The 19,241-nt window shown below is 49.0% G+C and overlaps 1 protein-coding gene across 1 annotated transcript in view; it reads left to right on the top strand.

The window, feature by feature from the left end:
• Positions 1-2,617: 2,617 nt before the first annotated feature.
• Positions 2,618-19,241, top strand: part of LOC142585359 (cytochrome P450 2J4-like) — a 34,869-nt gene continuing 18,245 nt past the window's right edge. The window contains exon 1 of the mRNA XM_075696072.1: positions 2,618-3,299. Within this exon, the coding sequence (XP_075552187.1) occupies positions 3,079-3,299 (221 nt within the window). The 5' untranslated portion in view covers positions 2,618-3,078. The remainder of the gene's footprint in view (positions 3,300-19,241) is intronic.

The following is a 19,241-nucleotide window of genomic DNA, read 5'->3' as shown; positions in this document are numbered from 1 at the left end:
CTGACACACGATCTCCCTTGAATGGCCTTCGTTGCTGCTCGCTGGACATATCAATGTTCCTATACATACTTCAGTTTCCCAGCTCTGTACACTCTAATGGTATCTTCGACTGGTCGCCTGTATGCCCCGAAGCAGAGTCGGGTAGATCGGTCGCTTGCCGAGCTCAAAGGTAGGGGACAAGCGCGCAAGCCGAACGTGCGACTCGCTCTCGGAGAAGGAAATTGCTGATGCGAAACCACGTGACTACTGCCAACGTCCGATGTTTCGCCTATCCAAAGCTCCCGGTGCTGCCGGAAAAACCGGCGGACGTGCCGGCGGGACGAACGTTCGTCGAGACGCCAGCATGCAGTGGCCTAGGTTGCCAAGGTTACGGTGGGCCGTCGCCAATAGCAGCGACGCGGCGCTGCGATGACGTTTCATTCTCGATGACTGCTCCGACGACAGGGCTCGGAGCGCCTCACAGCGCTCCAAGATAGAGGAGAGCAATCGAGAAGAACCAGCCGAACGCAGGGCGCGCACCCTCTTTCAACCAGCCGAAGACAACGCCGCTAGCGAGAGCGTTCCAGAGTGCTCAGAAACGACCAGCCGAAGATAGCATTAGACAAAGGTACAGCCCTTTGGGGCGTATATCTGCCAGACTACGATTATCGTCATCTGCTTTGCTTGCATTTCCTTTCTTGAAAACATCGCGCCGGCTACTTTCCGGTCCGGTATGCTATGTCATGCTGATAACGTGCATGCCGTTCGTTGCTGGGAAGTACCGGGCTCGCAGCGTTAAAGAAAGGAAATGCGGACAAGACAAATGACGTTTTTGTTTGGCAAGATACGACCCAAAGGGTGCAATTTTGTTTTAGAGTGTATGCGAGCCCACACTCTTAAGCAAAATGACACCCTTTTGCCACACAACAATAATCGTCATCTGAGTAATTTGTCGTTTACGCGCCGAATACTGGCTAAGCGTCCGAAAGGAGTCCGTCCGCCGGAAAATCATTACTAATCGGGTGGTCTGCGTAGCTCGCCGGTAGTCATATGTGCAAACGTAGGTGAATGACTCCGTCGCGTTTCCGCTACTTCAGCGATGGCATTTAGAAATTAGCGATCCGAACCAAGCGAACACACGAGGGAGGAAATGGGCGAGGGAGGGCTTTTCAATAAAACGTGTGGTATGCCAAATGTTTGCGCAGATCTGAGACGTACCTGTTGTCTTGTTCTTTTTTTTTTGTATCGCATAAAACTACATACTGCTACACATCTGTGGCCTTTACAGGAGAGAGGGTAACGGAAACAGCTAGCCGAACAGAACGCCGGAGCTGAGTTTAACGATATACAGATATCCATCCGCTTGGAAAGGTCGCGCACGTGGTTGACCTTGGCATCAAGTGCCGCGCTCGTGCTCTCCCGTGAAATATAGTTTTCTTCAGATTAGGGGGACAAAAGACCCGTTGGGGCCCCCTAATCTAAAACTCTCTTCTAATCTCACTAACGCAGCGACGTTACCTGTATAACGCCAATAGACAACGAAGCCAAAAGAATGCCAATGAACCCATTGCATGTCGGCTTTATATGGTCGAATATACAAACAAAAATATGGAGACTCTCGGTTTGCTCGTTCTCTCGTTCAACCTAATATTTGTATTTCATCATCATCAACGTCGGCATCGTCGTCATCGTCGTTCTATGTATGTCAACGGCAGGACGAAGGCCTCTTCTAGCGATACCGTCTTATTACCAGTTACAATTACCACCGGTCGGTGTATCTCAGACGCCGTCGTGGCACAAATATATGCCGTGCATTTTTTGGTCGACTTCGAGTTTCATCGAGGGCTTCAAGCTCATGCAATATCTGGGACGCCACACGTCAGAGCGTGATCACTAACCTCCGCAGCTGTCATTGCGAGGTATATGTTGAAACGTTGCGCATTACACGGACAGAACATCCTCCGCAAAGGGAAAGGATACATGTATCCGTTTGAAGCGAGCGAACGAATACGAGGGGGGGGGGGGGGTGAGTGCGCGGGAACTGAGGCTTATCACTAACATCTAACATGGGCCGTCAACTGGCTGTTTGCGCGAATCCGAGTGATATGCGTCTTTCTTTCTTTCTTTCTTTCTGTCTTTCGTCCTTTCTTTCTTTCTTTTCCATAATGCTTGGCTACACAGCTGTGACTTTTGTGAGAGAATCACAAACGGAAACGTATAAGCCGAACACAACAGCGGAGCCGAGTTTTAATAACGCTTGCAGAAATAACAATCCGCTCGTATGCAGATCGTGTACCTGGCTAACCGTGGCAACAATTGCGGCAGTCTATCCTCGCCCGTAAAAGAACGTCCCTCCCCCCCTCGCTCCCAAACGCATCTTTTATCTGTTCTCTATATTGCGTTCAAAACCGCCTGCTCCGTTAAGCTCGTTGTTTAAAATACAGGAATTCAGCTAGTTAGCAGCGGCGTAGCCGGCGGCGTTCGTGCTTCGGTGTCGACGACTTGTCGAACGTATAGCTATAACCACTGCGGCAAGAGTTGTCCCGGCTTCAATCATGCCGGATGCATGCATTCGTTTGAAACGAGCGAACGCATAGGAAAAGGAGGGGGGAGAGGGGGCAGTGCGCGGGAATTTAGGCGTATCACTAACATCTAACATAGGCAGTCAACTGGCTGTTTGCGCGAATCCGAGTGATCTGCTTTTCCTCCCTTCCTTTCTTTCTTTCTTCTTCATAATGCTTGGCTTCACATCTGTGACTTCTGTTTGAGAATCATAAACGGAAATGCATAAAAAATAACTGTCCGCTCGTGTACAGGTCGTGTATCTGGCTAACTATTCGGCATCAACTGCCGCAGTCTACCCTCGCCCGTAAAAGAACGTCTCCCCCCCCCCCCCCCCGCCCCTCGCTCCCAAACGCATCCTTCTATCTGTTCTCTACACTGCGTTCAAAACCACCTAGTCCGCTGAGCTCGTTGATTATAACATAGGAATTGAGGTAGTTAGCAGCGCGGTATATAGCCCGCGGGGTTCGTGCCTCGCAGTCCACAATTCGTCAAACCCAACCGATCACTGCGCCAAGAGTTGCTCCAGCTTCAATCATGCTGGAGGCAGGGACGTGGGAGTGCATGATCACGGCGCTGGTCGTCGCACTGGCGGCACCGCTGCTGCACTACCTGTGGTTCTCGCTGCGGCGAATGTTTCGACCCGACCTGCCGCCTGGACCGCGAGGCCTGCCTCTCCTCGGCTACCTGCCCTTCATGACCCAGCACGGACATCGCGACATCGAGACGCTCAAGCAGAAATACGGCAACGTGTTCGGGTATGTTCATACTGGATTGGATTGGATGTTGTTGTTGTTGTGGCCTGTGATGCGTGTGGCTCCTACCCACGATGGGGGATTGGTCAAGAGATGGGTGGATTATTCGAAATTATTATGGAGCATAAATTTCCTAATAGTTATTGAAATAGCATTGAATAGCGCAGAATTGCCTGTTAAATAACATCAGGAAGGTAATATTGAATTGGTAATAATTAACTTAAAAGTAAAAACAAAAATAAAGGAATTTAGCAGGGCATTCGTTTAGATTCCATAAGGAATGTACGGACGGCGAAGCATGCATCCGTGTGGCTGAATCCCAAAGTGGACGCTCCGAACGAAAGAATTGCAGGTTCTGTCAAGTCCAGGCCAATTCTTCGAAAAGGCATTTCCAACCATCTTTTTCTAAGCGCAGTAAAGCGGCGACAAGATAGAAGAAAGTGGTGTATCGTCTCTTCCTCATTACAAAAAGAACAGAGGGGGGAGGGAACCAAACCCGACCTGTGTAAGTAGAAATTCAGCGAGGGTATGCGGCAGCGTAATTTGGTGAGGCAGACCTCCAGCATCTTTGTGTCACAGGATTCGCTATGCCAGGGAAATGCCAGGTGCTTATACTCTGGAGAAGCAGTCAAATGTGGGTTTGATAAGGCTAATCTTATTGATCGCATCCGAAATCTTGTCGCCGTGATCTGTGCTGTCACTGGTAGAATAGGAAGAACAGGGCCGGATAGTGATGCATTTGCCAGTGAATCAGCAGTTTCATTAAAAAACAAACCTTTATGCCCTGGCACCCAAATCAAATGAACACATCGCACATGGGCAGGAACTAGTAAGCGGAATAGTTTTAGCATGGGTGACTCATTAGTAGCGGTAAGGCAAGAGCATACTGAAAGGGAGTCAGTCAGAATGGCAGCCGTTGTAATAATTGGGTCTAATTTACGTAAAGCTAGGATTACTGCTAACAACTCGGCCAGAAAAATAGGCACAAAATCAGGCAACCTTAAAGAAAAAGACCAGTCGAGCGCAGGACAAAATATTCCAATGCCAGCTTTTTCCTCGCACTGTGAGGCATCTGTTGCAATGATAACGTTTGTTTCTAGGCTGCTCAGGTGGTCTTGCAACATGGCGTTTAAAATGCCGTAAGGGAGGAGTTTCGCGTGGTTTGGGAAAATGTCATCAAACCTGATCTCTGGGTAATTTGAATGCGTATTATCATGAAGCACCTCGCGAATGTGCACATTTAGTGGTTCAAGTAATGTTTGCACAAATATAATCTGTGGTCTATGAAACCTGGGCCAATGAATAGGAAAAAATAATTCTGGATTAGAGAGGAAAATAATTTGAAGGCGGCTTAATGGGGATTCATATAGCCTTAGGAAAGTCTGAACTGTCAGAAGGCGAAATCGGCATATTATGGGTGGGATTCTTGCCTCCAGGTATAATACGGCATTCGAAACGAATTTTGGGAGGCCTAAGCACAGACGTAGCGCCTCTCGTTCCAACAAAACTAGCGGCCGAAGCTTGTATGCTGGGACACCTGAGAATAAAACGCATCCAAATTCTAACACCGGACGAACATACATCTTATACACCATCAAGAGGGATTTTCTTCGCATACCTGTTCTTCGGTTGCTCAACTTGCGCAAAATGCCCATTGAACGAGCTCCTTTTGTCGCAATATATTCAATATGCGGCCGCCAGTTAAGATTTCCGTTGTAAATCACTCCAAGGTATTTTAGTGATTCTACTTGTGGGATATCTTCGAGATGATAGTTAAGCGATATGTATACTGGGTCTTTAACGGGAAAAACAAGGATAGCACACTTATTAGCATTCAGGTTTAAGTGTAAGCTATCCAGCCAGCCTTCCAGTTCCCTTAGATACGACTGCAGTATTTCGTAAAGAGAGTATATGTCGCGAGCCATACCAAAAAAGGCAATGTCATCAGCATAAACGTATGTACTGACAGCTGGGTGAACGGGGATTCTGCTCAGTAAAATATTAAATAATACTGGTGAAAGTACCGATCCCTGGGGCACACCTCTTGTTTGCTTATATTTACTGGAAGAATAGCTGCTTCGAAAACAATAGAACTCCCGGTCTTTTAAAAATTCATGCACCCATGCTACTATATAGCCTGGAAAGCAATGGCTCTGTAACCGATTCGTTAAAATTGTATGTTCAATGCTGTCATAGGCTTTGCATATATCTAAGGTAACTAGAGCCGCGTATTGTTTTTCCTGTCTGGCGATGTTAATGCGACTTTCAAGGTCTACATGGGCGTGCCATATTGAATAGCCAGATCGAAATCCAATTTGACACGGACTCAACAATCGATTGTCGTCAATAAACTGTAAAATATGTCCGAGAAGCACTCTTTCAATAAGTTTCACTATGTTTGATGTCAACGCAATTGGTGTGATGTTGTCGATAGTATACCCTGCCCCTGGTTTTTTAATTAACGGAATAATTTTGGCGATCTTCCATTCTTGTGGAATCCATGCGTTACTAACAGAGTAGTTTAGCAACTTCAGAAGCTCACGTGGAGCTTCTTGAAAGAAAATCTTTAACATTGCATTTGTTATGCCGTCCGGGCCAGGCGCTGTAGTTGGCAACTGTAACATAACCTTTGCTACTTCCGAATAGGATATCTCCTTGTAGCCTGAGAATGCAGGAGAAAAAGCAGAAGTTTGAAGACGCGTTGCGAATCGACTCTCCAGTCCTTTAGCTAGTAGTTCTAAGGACTCCTGCATTTCCTGTGAGGTATATACGACTGAGTCTACATTGGGAGTTTGTTTCTAAAACGAAGGTAATTAAATAAAGCACGTTTGTTTTTGGAATTAGATAGATAATTAAAATGGTTTTTATCGTACTCATCTTTTGCATGTTTAATAGTACGTTTGAGGGTTGCCGAAATAAATTGATAATCTTTCCAATTTTGTGGGCTCTGATTATGTAGAAGTTTTTTCCAAGCAGCTTTCCTTCTTCTATAAACTCGTGTGCATTCGCTGTTCCACCAGGGACTAGATGAGGAACGCTTAGCTGTCTGAATTACAAATTTGGACTTTTGTCGGGACGTCTGTAATGCTGAGCAAACATTCAAGCCAATTTCTTCGTCATTATTATTATTTAGTGATGCAATGGTGGACCGCAAGCAGTCTCTAAATTTTTTGCAATTAACAAATATTCTGCCTTGTCGTTCAACTGATGTCAAAGGGCATGCAATTTCAAAGTATACCGGGAGATTATCACTGTTTGTACAGAAATCAATCGTTGTCCAAGATGTCACAGTGACACTTGTGCTAGAATACGTCAAATCTAACACTGAGCGAGATTGTCCGCGGAAAAATGTAGGTCCACTGCTATTAAGGCATGAAAGGTTTTTATCTATGGTCCAGTTCCACAGACGTGTCCCACCTGAATCTGTTTTGTAACCCCAAGACACGTGATGCGAGTTGAAGTCACCAGTAAGAATGACTTCATTTTTGCAGCTGGCAAGCGCACTATCCAATTGATATGTACTGTGTACGCCCGTAGGGAAATAAGCATTTATAATTGAGAATGTACGGTAGCCTGGGATACTAAGGTGCACTGCCAAAATTTCACATTCCGAAGACATTAACTTGAAAGCTATTTTCGCCTTATGGCAGAATTTAGATGACAACAAAATCATTAAGCCACCTCCTTGTGTAAGGCGATCTAATCGAAAAGATCGAAAATCTTTAAAATGAAAATTTTTCTCAGGAGTAAGCCAGGTTTCTTGTAAGATTATGACGTCAGGATTAAGATGAGCTGTTAAGCAATATAAGTCCGTTGAAGCAGAAAACAGGGAACGACAGTTCCACTGTAGCACTTTTAAAGAAGCTATGGTGATGATCTAACTGATATAGTTACTTCAGCGACTACCGTCGCAATGAACTTTCTTGGATGCCAGAATGAGAAATTGGATTACCCTTTTTGTTTTTGGTATATGGACAAGAAGCAGTTACGGGAGACCCAGTTCGTTTTTGCGGCCTGGTATCATGACCTGTTTCCATGTCGACCTGCGAGTCTGACTGACGCGAAGAACAAGGATAGGATCCAAGAAATGTTGGATCCGATGTGGTACTCGGCACCAGGACTGAACTGGCTACCTGTTCTGCAGCACAAGCAATTGATTTTGTGATTGGAGTTGCAGCTGTTTGCAATAGCTGTGTCATCTGCGCAGTAAACACTTGGGAAAGACAGTCGGTAACACTTGTGACAATATGCTGCATAGCCTTTGTCATTGCTTTTTCTACGGCTGATTCAATGAGCTTCGATAAGTTGTCTTCCTGTAAAATAGATTGCCTCGCAGTGACGCCAGCGTATCCAAAGGCTCTTTCCTTGACGACTGCAATAGCTTCTCGCCGCGAACATCGTCGCCTGTCAATTACCTCGAGTACCTGTATTTCGTTAGCTCTAGCCGAGCAGTTTGCATAGTCAGCCGCATGATTTCCTCCACATAAGCAGCAAGTTTCGGCTTCAGCTGTGCACTCATTGGGAGAATGATCGGCCCCACAGGCGCGACAGCGTCCATTTGATTTGCAGCCTCCTGCACTATGGCCAAAACGCCAACAGTTCCGACACTGAAGTGGACGGGAAGCGAGAGGTTCCACTCTAAAAATAAGCGGCCACACTTTCAGTTCAGAAGGGCAGGACAGGCCAGCAAACGTAGCGATAACTGATTCTGTGGCCACTTTTTCTCCATTTACCAGTCGGTTACACCGGTATACAGCTATGACGCCAGCATCAGACAGTTTCTCCAGAGTCTCAGTTGGGCTCAATCGAGAGTCTACGCCCCGGACAATGCCTTTAGTGCATGCTAGATGAGGAGGAATAAACGCACTCACCGGGACAGATGCGAAAGTCTTACACTTTAGGAGGTCTGCGACACAGGTCGAATCTGATTACCTACAGACTATCCCACCTCTTCCAAATTGTCGGACATCGCTTATCATCTGGAAATGACGCGTCATGGCCTGGAGCTCGGCCTGAACAGCTTGTGGGTTGTTCAGCCGGATGAATCCACCGTTCAAGGGCACCAGCGCGACAGGGATGCTGCTAACACCGCTGCGGAAGAAAGATTGCAAAGGCAAATCATCAGGGGAAAGGGAGGCTCACCAAGGGCTAGGCCCTTGCCCAGGAGAGTTTTTAGACATCAGCGTTGTTTCAATCACGGATGAGTCCTACAAAAATAAGATAAGTAAGATAACAAGGTGAAATCCACCCAAAACTCAGCCAAACCACCAAGTAAGTTCCAGCTTGGGCACACCGGGGCGGAGATCGAACGCCGAGCACCGAACGCTGCTGCAGGGGCCTGGATACGAAGATGCACGTCTATGCGACGAGCGGACCCTTCTTCTTCTGGCTTCTTCTTCTTCTTCTTCTTTAAATTGGAACAGATCATTTAGCCGCAGAAAACCGAAACCGCGTTCTACACGAAAGGAAATTGAACCAACTTGGATCGCCTTTACCTCTGGCCATGGAGAGCTCAAAAAAATTGAAATTATGCTTAAATTTCGGGGTTTTACATGCAAAAAAAGAAAAGCAAAGCCACGATCTGATTCTGTGGCACGCCGTAGAGGTGGGGCTCCGGATTACTTTTATCCACCGGGGATCCTCTCGCGGCAGCACGTCTGGCAAGTGATCGTGAGGCCGCGGGGAGGCCTAAACATCGCAAGAACGCAGACTGGGATCGTTGCCTCAGCCATCATGGCGGCGGCGAGGGTTTGGAGAGAAGACGGTGCGGCGGATACTTTCTGCCCCAACCTACACCAGAATATCATGGTGGTGAGCACCCCCGATAAGGGGCGTGCTTTGTCCTATGCCAAGATTCAGGTCATCCGCATCGGGCACAAGATACACGAGGTAGGCGCGTACCAAACCACACCATATGGTACACTCAAGGGAGTCATTGGAGGCATTCCCATCGAAGATGCTGCGGCTGAGATTGACCTGAACGTTGTTAACCCAAGAAATCCATTAGCAAGAGGGGCGCAAAGAATTGGCAATACGACTACCGTAATTGTAGTTTTCGAAGGCCAAAAGGTTCCAAATTATGTATGTTATGGCCCTGTGTTAACGAGGTGCAGTCTGTACCGCAAGCATTTCGATGTCTGCAACAGTGCGGCAAAATAGGACACAGAAGAGACGTTTGTCCTAACCCCAATATGAAAGTGTGCTTCGATTGTGGGGCCAATATCCCTGTCGATGGCCACGAGTGTAACCCTAAATGCAAGCTTTGTGGGGGACAACCCAACGACCGATAGAGAATGCAAGAACAAATACAAAGCTCCCTACGTAGTAACTAAAAGACAGTGGGAGCGCAAGATGGCGGAACAGCGCGTACAGCAACAACTAGCATCCGGAGAGTTTCCACCGTTGCTGACGTCAGCAGGAGCGAGCGGCACAGCTGGTCGCCATGAGTCACGCTCGCGCAGGAACAACAGCGAAAGTCGAAACAGAACCATGAGCCCACCACCGCCGCTTCCAATCCAAAGACAGAGTCGCCTGGGCAGACGCAGTAAAGTCGGGGTAGCCAAGAAAGAGCAGCAGCAACACCAGCAGCAACACCAGCAGCAGCAGCGACAGCAGCAGGAGTCACCGCCATTGCAATGCGGTGGAGGGAAATTTAAAGACAAAAGTGAGGCAATGAAGGCGCTAAGAGAAGCAAACGAGGCGTTGCGGAAGAAGAACACTGAACTAGAGTTGACAGTCAAGGAGATCAGTAAGGAAATGGCAGAGATCAAGAGAATGATGACGGTCCAGCTACAGCAGCAGCAGGCACAACAGTTATCGCGACCGCCACAGCAGATGGCAATGACCGAGGATGAACCAGAAGTAGCGGTGAACCCGAGGACAGAGAACGCGGCTGCGGCGGATCCGGCACCCAAGAGAAGAGCAATTGAAAATCTTAAAGAGCGGAGACTCAGCGATAGGGTAGACAACCTTGAAGATAGACTCGACCACTTTGAAGAGTATATTCGCACGACATTCACCAAGACAATCACCGACCATTTGATAGTAATTGAACAGACGTGCCAGAAATTAACTACGACAGTACAGAATTTCGCGACGCAAATGGCTAACTTTCAGCAAACAAGGATAGGACATCAACCGCCGCAACCACAACAGCAGTGAAAGGCCTCCTGGTCTGGCATTGGAATTGCAACGGTGTTGCTGGGAAAAAGGCTGTACTTCACCAACACTTAGAACAAGTATCAAGAAAGCCAGATATCATCATGTCGCAAGAGACCCTCATTGAGGAAGTCAAGCTCTCAGGTTACCGGTCCCACGCCAGCCCGCCAAGCCTTCGGGCCGCGGCCGGCAGTAACGGCAGGGGAGTTTGCACCTTGGTGAGAAAAGGCATCACGTACGTCGAGCACGAGTTGTTGAGCAAAAGCACAGTCGAGCACACCGTGGTAGAGATGGTGACCGGGAAAAAGCAGAAAGAAAGCACTTTTCTGATAAACGTGTACAGTAGCCCCTCACACGGAAAGCAGACATTCAAAGCACTGTTACACAAAGCGTGCAACGTCGCTGGGTCCGACAACAGGCTGGTAATCTGCGGGGACTTTAACGCGCCGAATCAAGCCTGGGGTTACCCCAAAACATTGACAAAGGGTAAGGACTTAATGCAAGATACTACCGACTTGGGACTAAATCCAATCACCGACCCAGCATACCCTACAAGAATCGGCACCTCGATCACCCGAGACACAACGCCCGATCTCACTTTCGTCAGGGCTAACGGCGGTGGTATGGCGGACTTTGAATGGCGAAACACGGGCCACGAATTACGAATTAGGCAGTGACCATTACATTGTGGAGGTCGCTGTCCCGCTCGGTGGTAACGACGAAGTCGGCAGAAGGTTTCGGAAACATAGATTTACTGATCGGGACGCGTTACGAGGATTGTTACCCGAGGAGCAGACCGAAATAACAGACATTGAGGAGTGGTCCACCGAGATTGTAAACAAGGTAGAAAAGGCCACCAAGGAAGTCGAGACGGTTGAGCGTGTCCTCAGGGTCGACAGCCGCCTGGCCCACCTCGTCGCAGCCAAGCAGTCCATCCTGTCAAGGTGGAAGACGCAGAGGACAAACAGAAAGCTACGCAAGAAGGTCGCCGAACTCAACCGCGAGATCGAGTCCCACAGCAGAGTGCTATGCACTCAGCCATGAAATGAGGTTTGTAACGCAGCGGACGGCCAGATGCACTGCGGCAAGACGCGGAGTATGCTGATGCATCATTTGGATGCGACCACGACCAAGTCTCACCAGCCCCACAACCTGGCCAAGATCATCCACAGGGCGCTGACCGAGCACGGGAAAGACGAAGTGAAGAAACGCCTCGACGACAAGTACCTGCCGGTCACTCCCACAGAAACGCACCCGGACTGCCTAGGCGAAGCAAACGTGTGGCTAGATTGAGACATTGAAGTATGGGAAGTAAGGGTTGCCCTGCAGGATCTCAACAGCAATTCCGCCGCTGGTTCCGACCGCGTTACGAACAGAGCGCTAAAGAATCCTAACGAAGCGGCCATCGAGAACCTCACGGCATACTTCAACACTTGCTGGCGAGCCGGGTCACTACCCCGGCAGCAGGGGCGTAACCAGGGGGGGGGGGGACTTATGGGGCTCAGCCCCCCCCTCCCCGAAATTTTTTCGTGCTGTCCATGCACCGCCAACGAAAGCAACCACCGGCGCCGGAAATCGTACTGGATTTTGTCTAGAATGTCTTTTTGACGCTCGAAAAGACATTTAACCGCTACGATAGCGAACACGGGCTGGATTTCGCGGCAACGCCCATGCGCCGAGAGTCACATAACGCCAAGCAGCCCCATCCGACCACAAAGTTTCAAGGGCGTTTTGATGGTTAGCGGGCTCGCCGCGGCATCTCGCTGAGGCCGCGGAATCTATGGAGCGCATGGATGTCAATTCCGAAAATTTATGGGTATAAATCTCATAAACTCTTGACGTGAAAGGTGCATTGACATTTCCAATGTCGTGCTTTAGATTTTCAATTGCGGAACTTTGTGGGTTTAATGTTGTTATGAACATTTGACGTCAAAGGTCCATTGACTTTTCTAAAGTCTTACATCGGAACACGCAACGAGACAAGTTAAATCAACACACTAGCAGACAAGTTGACAAAGCACGCAGCGAGGTTCAATGAGACGAAGCGTTGTGGTGGTTCATTTGTGCCGCCATGTCACATAAAAAAAATATCAACATTTTTTTTAACCTACGCGAAAACATCCATATCAAAACACTAAAGCCAGCCAAGCTAACTACGTTCTTATTTATTTTTGCTACTTTGACTCTTATTCGCGAGGACACATTGAGCCTCTTCAATTTGTTTTTGTTCTCGCTACCATACCCGCGGGCTTCCAGAGCCAGCCAGATGCGCATACGTTTTTCTCGCGCGGCCCCGACCACCGTGCGGCGCACTTCGGTGCGCGTTCAGTTTTCTCTGGCCGAGTGGATTTTCGCCTTGCGGAGTTTTGGACACTTTCTGGCTAGCAGACGAAATAAAGAAACAATGGTTGCTCGCCGCCATCACTGTGGGGACTCGACGTATTGCACCGCATTCGCCTTTGCAGAACTTCTCTGGAAAGTCTTGTATCGCCGGTGTTGGATACCGAGCAGTATGCGTATGGTTGGTTCTCAGTGGAGAAAGCGTCTCATGTTTTCTTCTATATTCCTTCCGTAGCCACATTAGGCGCCCAAAGTAGGCATTCGATTGTGGCCAACATACTTTCCTATGCGTTTTTCATTTCGGTGCCCCCACCCCACAGAAGGAAAAGAAAATACATTGTTGCGGCGCAGCGAATTGTCGCATGGCGAAAGTTCGATTTTGTTACTTGTTGTTTTGTGGAAAGTAATGAGCCACGGGACGCTTCAGTTTCCAGATACTCTTATTATATTATTGCGATAGCAATTATATGGACACTCCAGGCGCATTCCTGCCGTCTCGCCGTCGCCCTCGTGTTTCGTATAAAGTCCAAGGGTGATAACATCGTGACCGCGTGCCGCATGCTGTATGTGCGAATGAAATCGTAGGGGGGTGGGGGTGGAATGGCTGAGCCGACGATGGTGGCTCAGTCGTGTGTGCGCAAAGGAAAAAAGTGGGGAGAAAGCGTGACGCCTTCCGTCGCGCGCGATACATCGCGGGGAGCGCGTGGAATTAGGGCGGAATCTAGGATTCTGTGAATCTGTGATCGCGCAACATGTTTATTTGCCTTGTTTGACGCATTATATACATCGACTTTTTCTTAGATACGTAGATTTATCGGAGACTTATACGTATATTTAAATATCTTGTTGCGAGATTTCGTGTTTACGTGCAATGAACTGTGTTTCCAGTCACACTTTTTGCCCTTTATCAAGCTGTATCTTCGCATTTCTAATGCACGAGTGCGAGTCGCAGTAATCGTTCGGTTCATTATCTGCGAGGAATGCGCGCAGCAGAGTGGTATCTCTCATTTACAAAAGTGGTACGCATGTGTGAGGATAAATGTTCTTTAATGCTCTCATACACTGGGTTGAACATGGTTGCCTGACATAATGGACACCTCGAAATCTGAACAGCATGGTTTCGCGAAGTTTTTGACAGCTAAAGGTGTTTCCCAAAAAGAAATTAATCGCCGTATGGCTGCCGTGTACGTTGAACATTGTATTTCATTGGCCACTGTAAAGCGTGGGGGCAAACGGTTCAAAGAAGAATGGGAAAGTTGCAAAGACATTCCAAGACCGGGCCAATGCCATCGTGCAATCACATCCCGCACAATTTCAAAGGTTGATGAGCTGATGAGACAAGAATGGAGGACAAGCATCGATGAACTGGCAGAGCGTGTGAAAATGAGTCACGGCTCGGTTCACGCCATAATTCATGAGCACCTCGGTTATCGGCTCTTGTGTGCGCAATTGATGCCCAAGATTTTGATCCACCGCCAGAAGACGCAGAAGTTTGGCGCTGCTTTGACTAATCTGATCCGGTATCACAATGAGGATGACGATTTCTTGTTTGGTATTGTGATCGGGGACGAACCATGGTGCCACTACTACGAGTCTGAAACACGACGGCAAAGCTTACAGTGGAAACATTCGAATTTACCACAGCCAAAGAACTCAGAGGCCGTCATTTTCGCCGGAAAGGTGTTGTTGACTTTTTTTTCGATCGTAAGGGACCATTACTGATAGAATTTGCTCAATCTTGAGAGCCTATCAATTGCTTCCGATATTGTGAAACGCTGGAACCACTGCTTGTCGCAATCAAGAACAAACTACGTAGAAAATTGACGAATTGGGTCATCTTGTACCACGACAATGCCCGTCCCCACGTCGCTGATGTGGTTAATACAAAACTGGCAAAGTTCAAGTTGGAAACCCTGCAACATCCGTCATACAGCTCAGACCTGTCCCCTCGCTACTTCCACATTCTGGGGCAACCGAAAAGCAGCTCAACGGAACTAGATTCGTGCCGGACGATGACGTGAAAGGGTCAGTTACAGACTTTTTGAAGCAGCAACCTAAGGAGCTTCATGAGACGGGTATCACGCGACTCGTTAGTCAATGGGGCAAATGTCTAAATTCTCATGTAGACTGCTTTTTAATAAAATACCTCGTTTGTCATATATTCGCACTGACTCACATGCATTTGACTCGCCCTCGTATTGCTTGCAGAACTGCTTTTTATACGTGCTCTCTGTTTCGACTATAATTTCGGTGCGATTACTCACGATTCACGACCGGTGACAGCTGCTCCTGCGTAATGCATTGGAACAAATGACAGCGTCATAGAGATTTTTCACTGGCCATTGCATATATTGACCCGCCGTGGTTGCTCAGTGGCTATGGTGTTGGTCTGCTGAGCACGAGGTCGCGGGATCGAATCCTGGCCACGGCGGCCGCATTTCGATGGGGGCGAAATGCGAAAACACCCGTGTGCTTAGATTTAGGTGCACGTTAAAGAACCCCAGGTGGTCAAAATTTCCGGAGTCCTCCACTACGGCGTGCCTCATAATCAGAAAGTGGTTTTGGCACGTAAAACCCCAAAATATTATATTATTATTGCATATATTCAAGAATGTAAACATGGTTCTTGAATGACTAAGTTTCATTAACATATTTGTCTTCAACTTGTTCATTTCATGGCCTTTTCATTTTTCATATCAGCGGCATGCGCTGCTTTCCTGGTTTCGAACTGATATAATTCTAATGTTCGTGTGATATTTTCTTTACTTATTAAATAGACAAAAACATGGAAGCATTGATATCAGTTACTTTGGGCACAATTTATGGCACATACGAGAATATTCTTTTATGAAAAAATACACATTTTACTTGTTTGGACAGTGCGTAACGTTAAAGAATTCGTTTACAGCATTTTTTACAATGGTAATGCAGTTATTATTCATGTGTTTGATCCCTCGACAAATTGTTTAAGGGGAAGCTCTAGCTGGGGCCCAATCCGACGCGGCCTATTCAAATACATGTAAAACGCAGAAACGCTTTTCTGAGATAGTCCTGCTAATCACTTTTAATGAAATTTGTTGCATTTGAGAGAGAAGGTAACTTATAGTATCTGTTGGAAACGGAATTTCGATTTACGGCCTGAATTTTGTATAAAATATTTCCGGGTTCCGAAACCAGCTCGGAACTCAGGACGCCATGATACAACTGAAAAATGAAATCCTCGATGACACTACCAGCAAGAAAGACAAGCGAGCCATCTTGGGTTTGGACCTGCAGAGCGCTTTTGACGAAGTGAGACACTCTGCGATCCTGACCTAAGTGTCGCGGCTAAACATGGGCAAGAGAACGTATGCGTACATCAAGGATTTTTTGACGAAGCGGACTACCGAAATCATTGCCGGTGACCTGCGGCTCCAAAAGAAGCAGCTCGGCAGTGTCGGGACCCCCCAGGGCTCGTTCATCTCCCCATTACTTTTCAACCTTGTAATGATAGGGGTGGCCGAGCTCCTCTCGAGACTCGCGCGGGTCCGACACACCATCTATGCCGACGAGATAACGCTCTGGGTCCCAGGAGGAAGCGACGGACACATCGAGAGTACATTGCAAGATGCGGTTGACGCTATCGAGGAGCAGCCGGACGGGTCTGGGCTTGTCTGCTCCCCAAGCAAGTCTGAGCCGTTGGTGATTCCCCCGAAAAGAGCAGCTAGCAAGACGAAAGCCAACAAACCTGTGAGAGAGCAGGAGACAATAAAGATCAAGACGAGCGGCGGTCACACGATCCCGGTTGTCGAGAAGATGCGAGTGCTGGGGATGCTGATTGAGCGCAAACGAGTCAACGGCGAGACGGTCAACCCTCTCGCGGCCGATGCCACCACGGCCATCCGCCTCATCAAGATGGTGTCACACAGAACAGCTGGAATGAAGGAAGAAAGCTTCACCCGGCTAGTGGAATCCTTCGCTATAAGCCACATTACATACGTTGCTGCTTTCCACAACTGGAGGCAGTGCGAGCCAAATAAGATCAATGCGCTCATACGCAAAGCGTACAAAGCTGCACTCGGACTTCTCGACTGCACAAGCACCAACAAGTTCCTGGCTCTGGGAGTGAATAACACCCTGGAGGAAATCGCTGAGGCGCAGATTACCGCTCAGCTCGCACGGCTATCGGAAACAAGAACGGGCAGACAAGTGCTGCGTGACCTAGGCCTTGGGCCAAAGGAAAGGGGACCCGAAAATACAGAAGTGCCTGTACCGGACGCAATTAGTAGACGGCTACGGGTATATCCGGTGCCAAGAAACATGAACCCTGAGTTCCACAAAGAGCGGTGTGGGCCAGGGGCCAAGGTGCTCATCGATCTCCATGCCAAAGACAGGGGTGCCGTGTTTGTGGACGCGGCGGAGTATCCACATGACAGAAAAGTATTCGCCGCTATAGTCTTCGGGGCATCGACCGGTGCAACAAGAACAGCGGCGAGCATGTGGACTCGAGGGGTGCATCCAGCCGAGGAGGTGGCCATTGCCCTGGCCATCGCCAACCCCGAGTGCACGACTGTGCTCATTGATTCTAGGACGGTAGTGAGAAATTACGCCACAGCAAGGGTGTGTGGTGAAGCCGCGCGTGTGTTACGTGTGGTCGATCTCGCGAGTGAAAATCGGTGTGTGGCGATAAAGCGGTTTCCGGCCCACATGGGCAGTGATGTGTCGGATCACAGCAACGCAAACCACAACGAGACGGCGAACGCGGTGGCGCGAGGACTAACCAACTGTGCCGCTGCTACTGCGCTCAACCCGTTGTGGTATTGGGAAACCAAGGACAAAATGACTTCCTACAACGAAATTGTGAAGTGGTACAGACTAGAGCGAAGGACTATGACGCCACCTCATCCGCGCTTGACCCGTAAGGAGGCGGTCTTATTTAGCAGATCTCGGCGGCCCTCGAAAGGCAAGGACCGAGCGAAACCGGAAGGAGGCTGCCACCCCAAAAGAGGGGCAGGCGCGGTCAAACAAAGGGAGTAAACAAAGGGAGGCGCGGCCGAAGTAGAGGCGCCACAAGCCGCGAAGACATCATGGTCGCGTCACGGTGACGCCTACCTAACAGGGGAAGGTTAACCGTTCTGTAGGCATTTATAACAACGTTTCTTCACTTACTCACTCCACCTGGGGTTCTTTAATAAGCACACAGTACAGGATGCGTGAGCGTTCTTGTGTCCCGCCCTATCGGATTGCAGCCGCCGCGGCTAGGACCTCACCCGCGACCTCGTCCTCGCCAGCGCAATTTGCGCATTGCCATACAGCTTCAGGGCTACCGCGTGTTGCGTTTCGCCTGCGACACGTGGTTTTGCCGGCGCGACTGCGGCGGGGCGGCAGACATTTTGGCCCGATCGTCGTCGCCGCAACGCTCATCGGCAGGTGTTTCCAGGCGCGACTGCGGCGATGCGACCGCAAAGGATCACCCTCGCATTCCAGTCATTGTGCCAGAACCAGGCGCTGCGAAAGCAGGGATCATCCTCTCATTACAGTCATTGTGCCCGACCGGCAGCGCTACAACAGGGTGCTACGAGATCGTGCTCGACATGGTGCTACGGCATCGCTACAACAGGGTGCTACGAGATCGTGCTCGACATGGTGCTACGGCATCGCTACAACAGGGTGCTACGAGATCGTGCTCGACATGGTGCTACGGCAGCGCTACGACAGTGTGCGTCACCATTAGCCCATTGTACATTCACGTGCTCGTCTTTTGAGGGGTTCCTTCTTGCCCTCAACTGCGAGAGTATAAAAACAGCTGCCCCGGACGCCAAAAGGAGGGCTCCGATTTCTTCTGTTGAGTGAAGTGCTCTCCCGTCTCTCTACTTCGGTCAAACCTGACCGCCAACTCTTTGCGATGTTAAAATAAACAAGTTGTTTTGTTGTTACCAGTCGACTCTTGCTTTGCCGGGACCTTCGGATGCTTCCAGTTGTACCCCAGGCCGCCAGGCCAACGCTACCCTTGGGGCTTGCGACCCAGGTACAACCACGGGCGTCAGCGCCGAGTTCCCAACAGATCGTACCAGCGGTGCGATCCAAACATCTGGTTGGCAGCGGTGAGATCGCCTCCGACTTCAAACAACTGTCTGCCAGCGGTGAGATCGCGACAACGGAGGCCAGCAGCGAAGAGATGCAGTTGACTGTATGCTGAGCAGCTCAACGACGATCCGGGAGCAGTGCAACGAGCCCTGTGTGACGACTGGTTGCCTGCAGCGGAACGACTGCGCGGAATTCCTGCCTGCGAGGTTTTGGTGAGTGCGGGACTTTCTTCTTCTGAGCTTTGCCAGGCTTTTGTTAGTGTTAGAAACAGAGCTGGTAATTGTGGTTGTCGTTGCTGCCGGGTTAGTTTGCGGCAAGACAAGAGTAAGCAGTAGAGAAAGCAGCATTCAGAGCAGCCATGGATTTGAAGTCGTTGCGCAA

This window comes from Dermacentor variabilis, chromosome 6, assembly GCF_050947875.1.
Source record: "Dermacentor variabilis isolate Ectoservices chromosome 6, ASM5094787v1, whole genome shotgun sequence".
NCBI classification, from domain to species: Eukaryota; Metazoa; Arthropoda; class Arachnida; order Ixodida; family Ixodidae; genus Dermacentor; species Dermacentor variabilis.
Note: the sequence above shows the minus strand (reverse complement) of the source record. Positions and strands in the feature narration are given on the sequence as shown.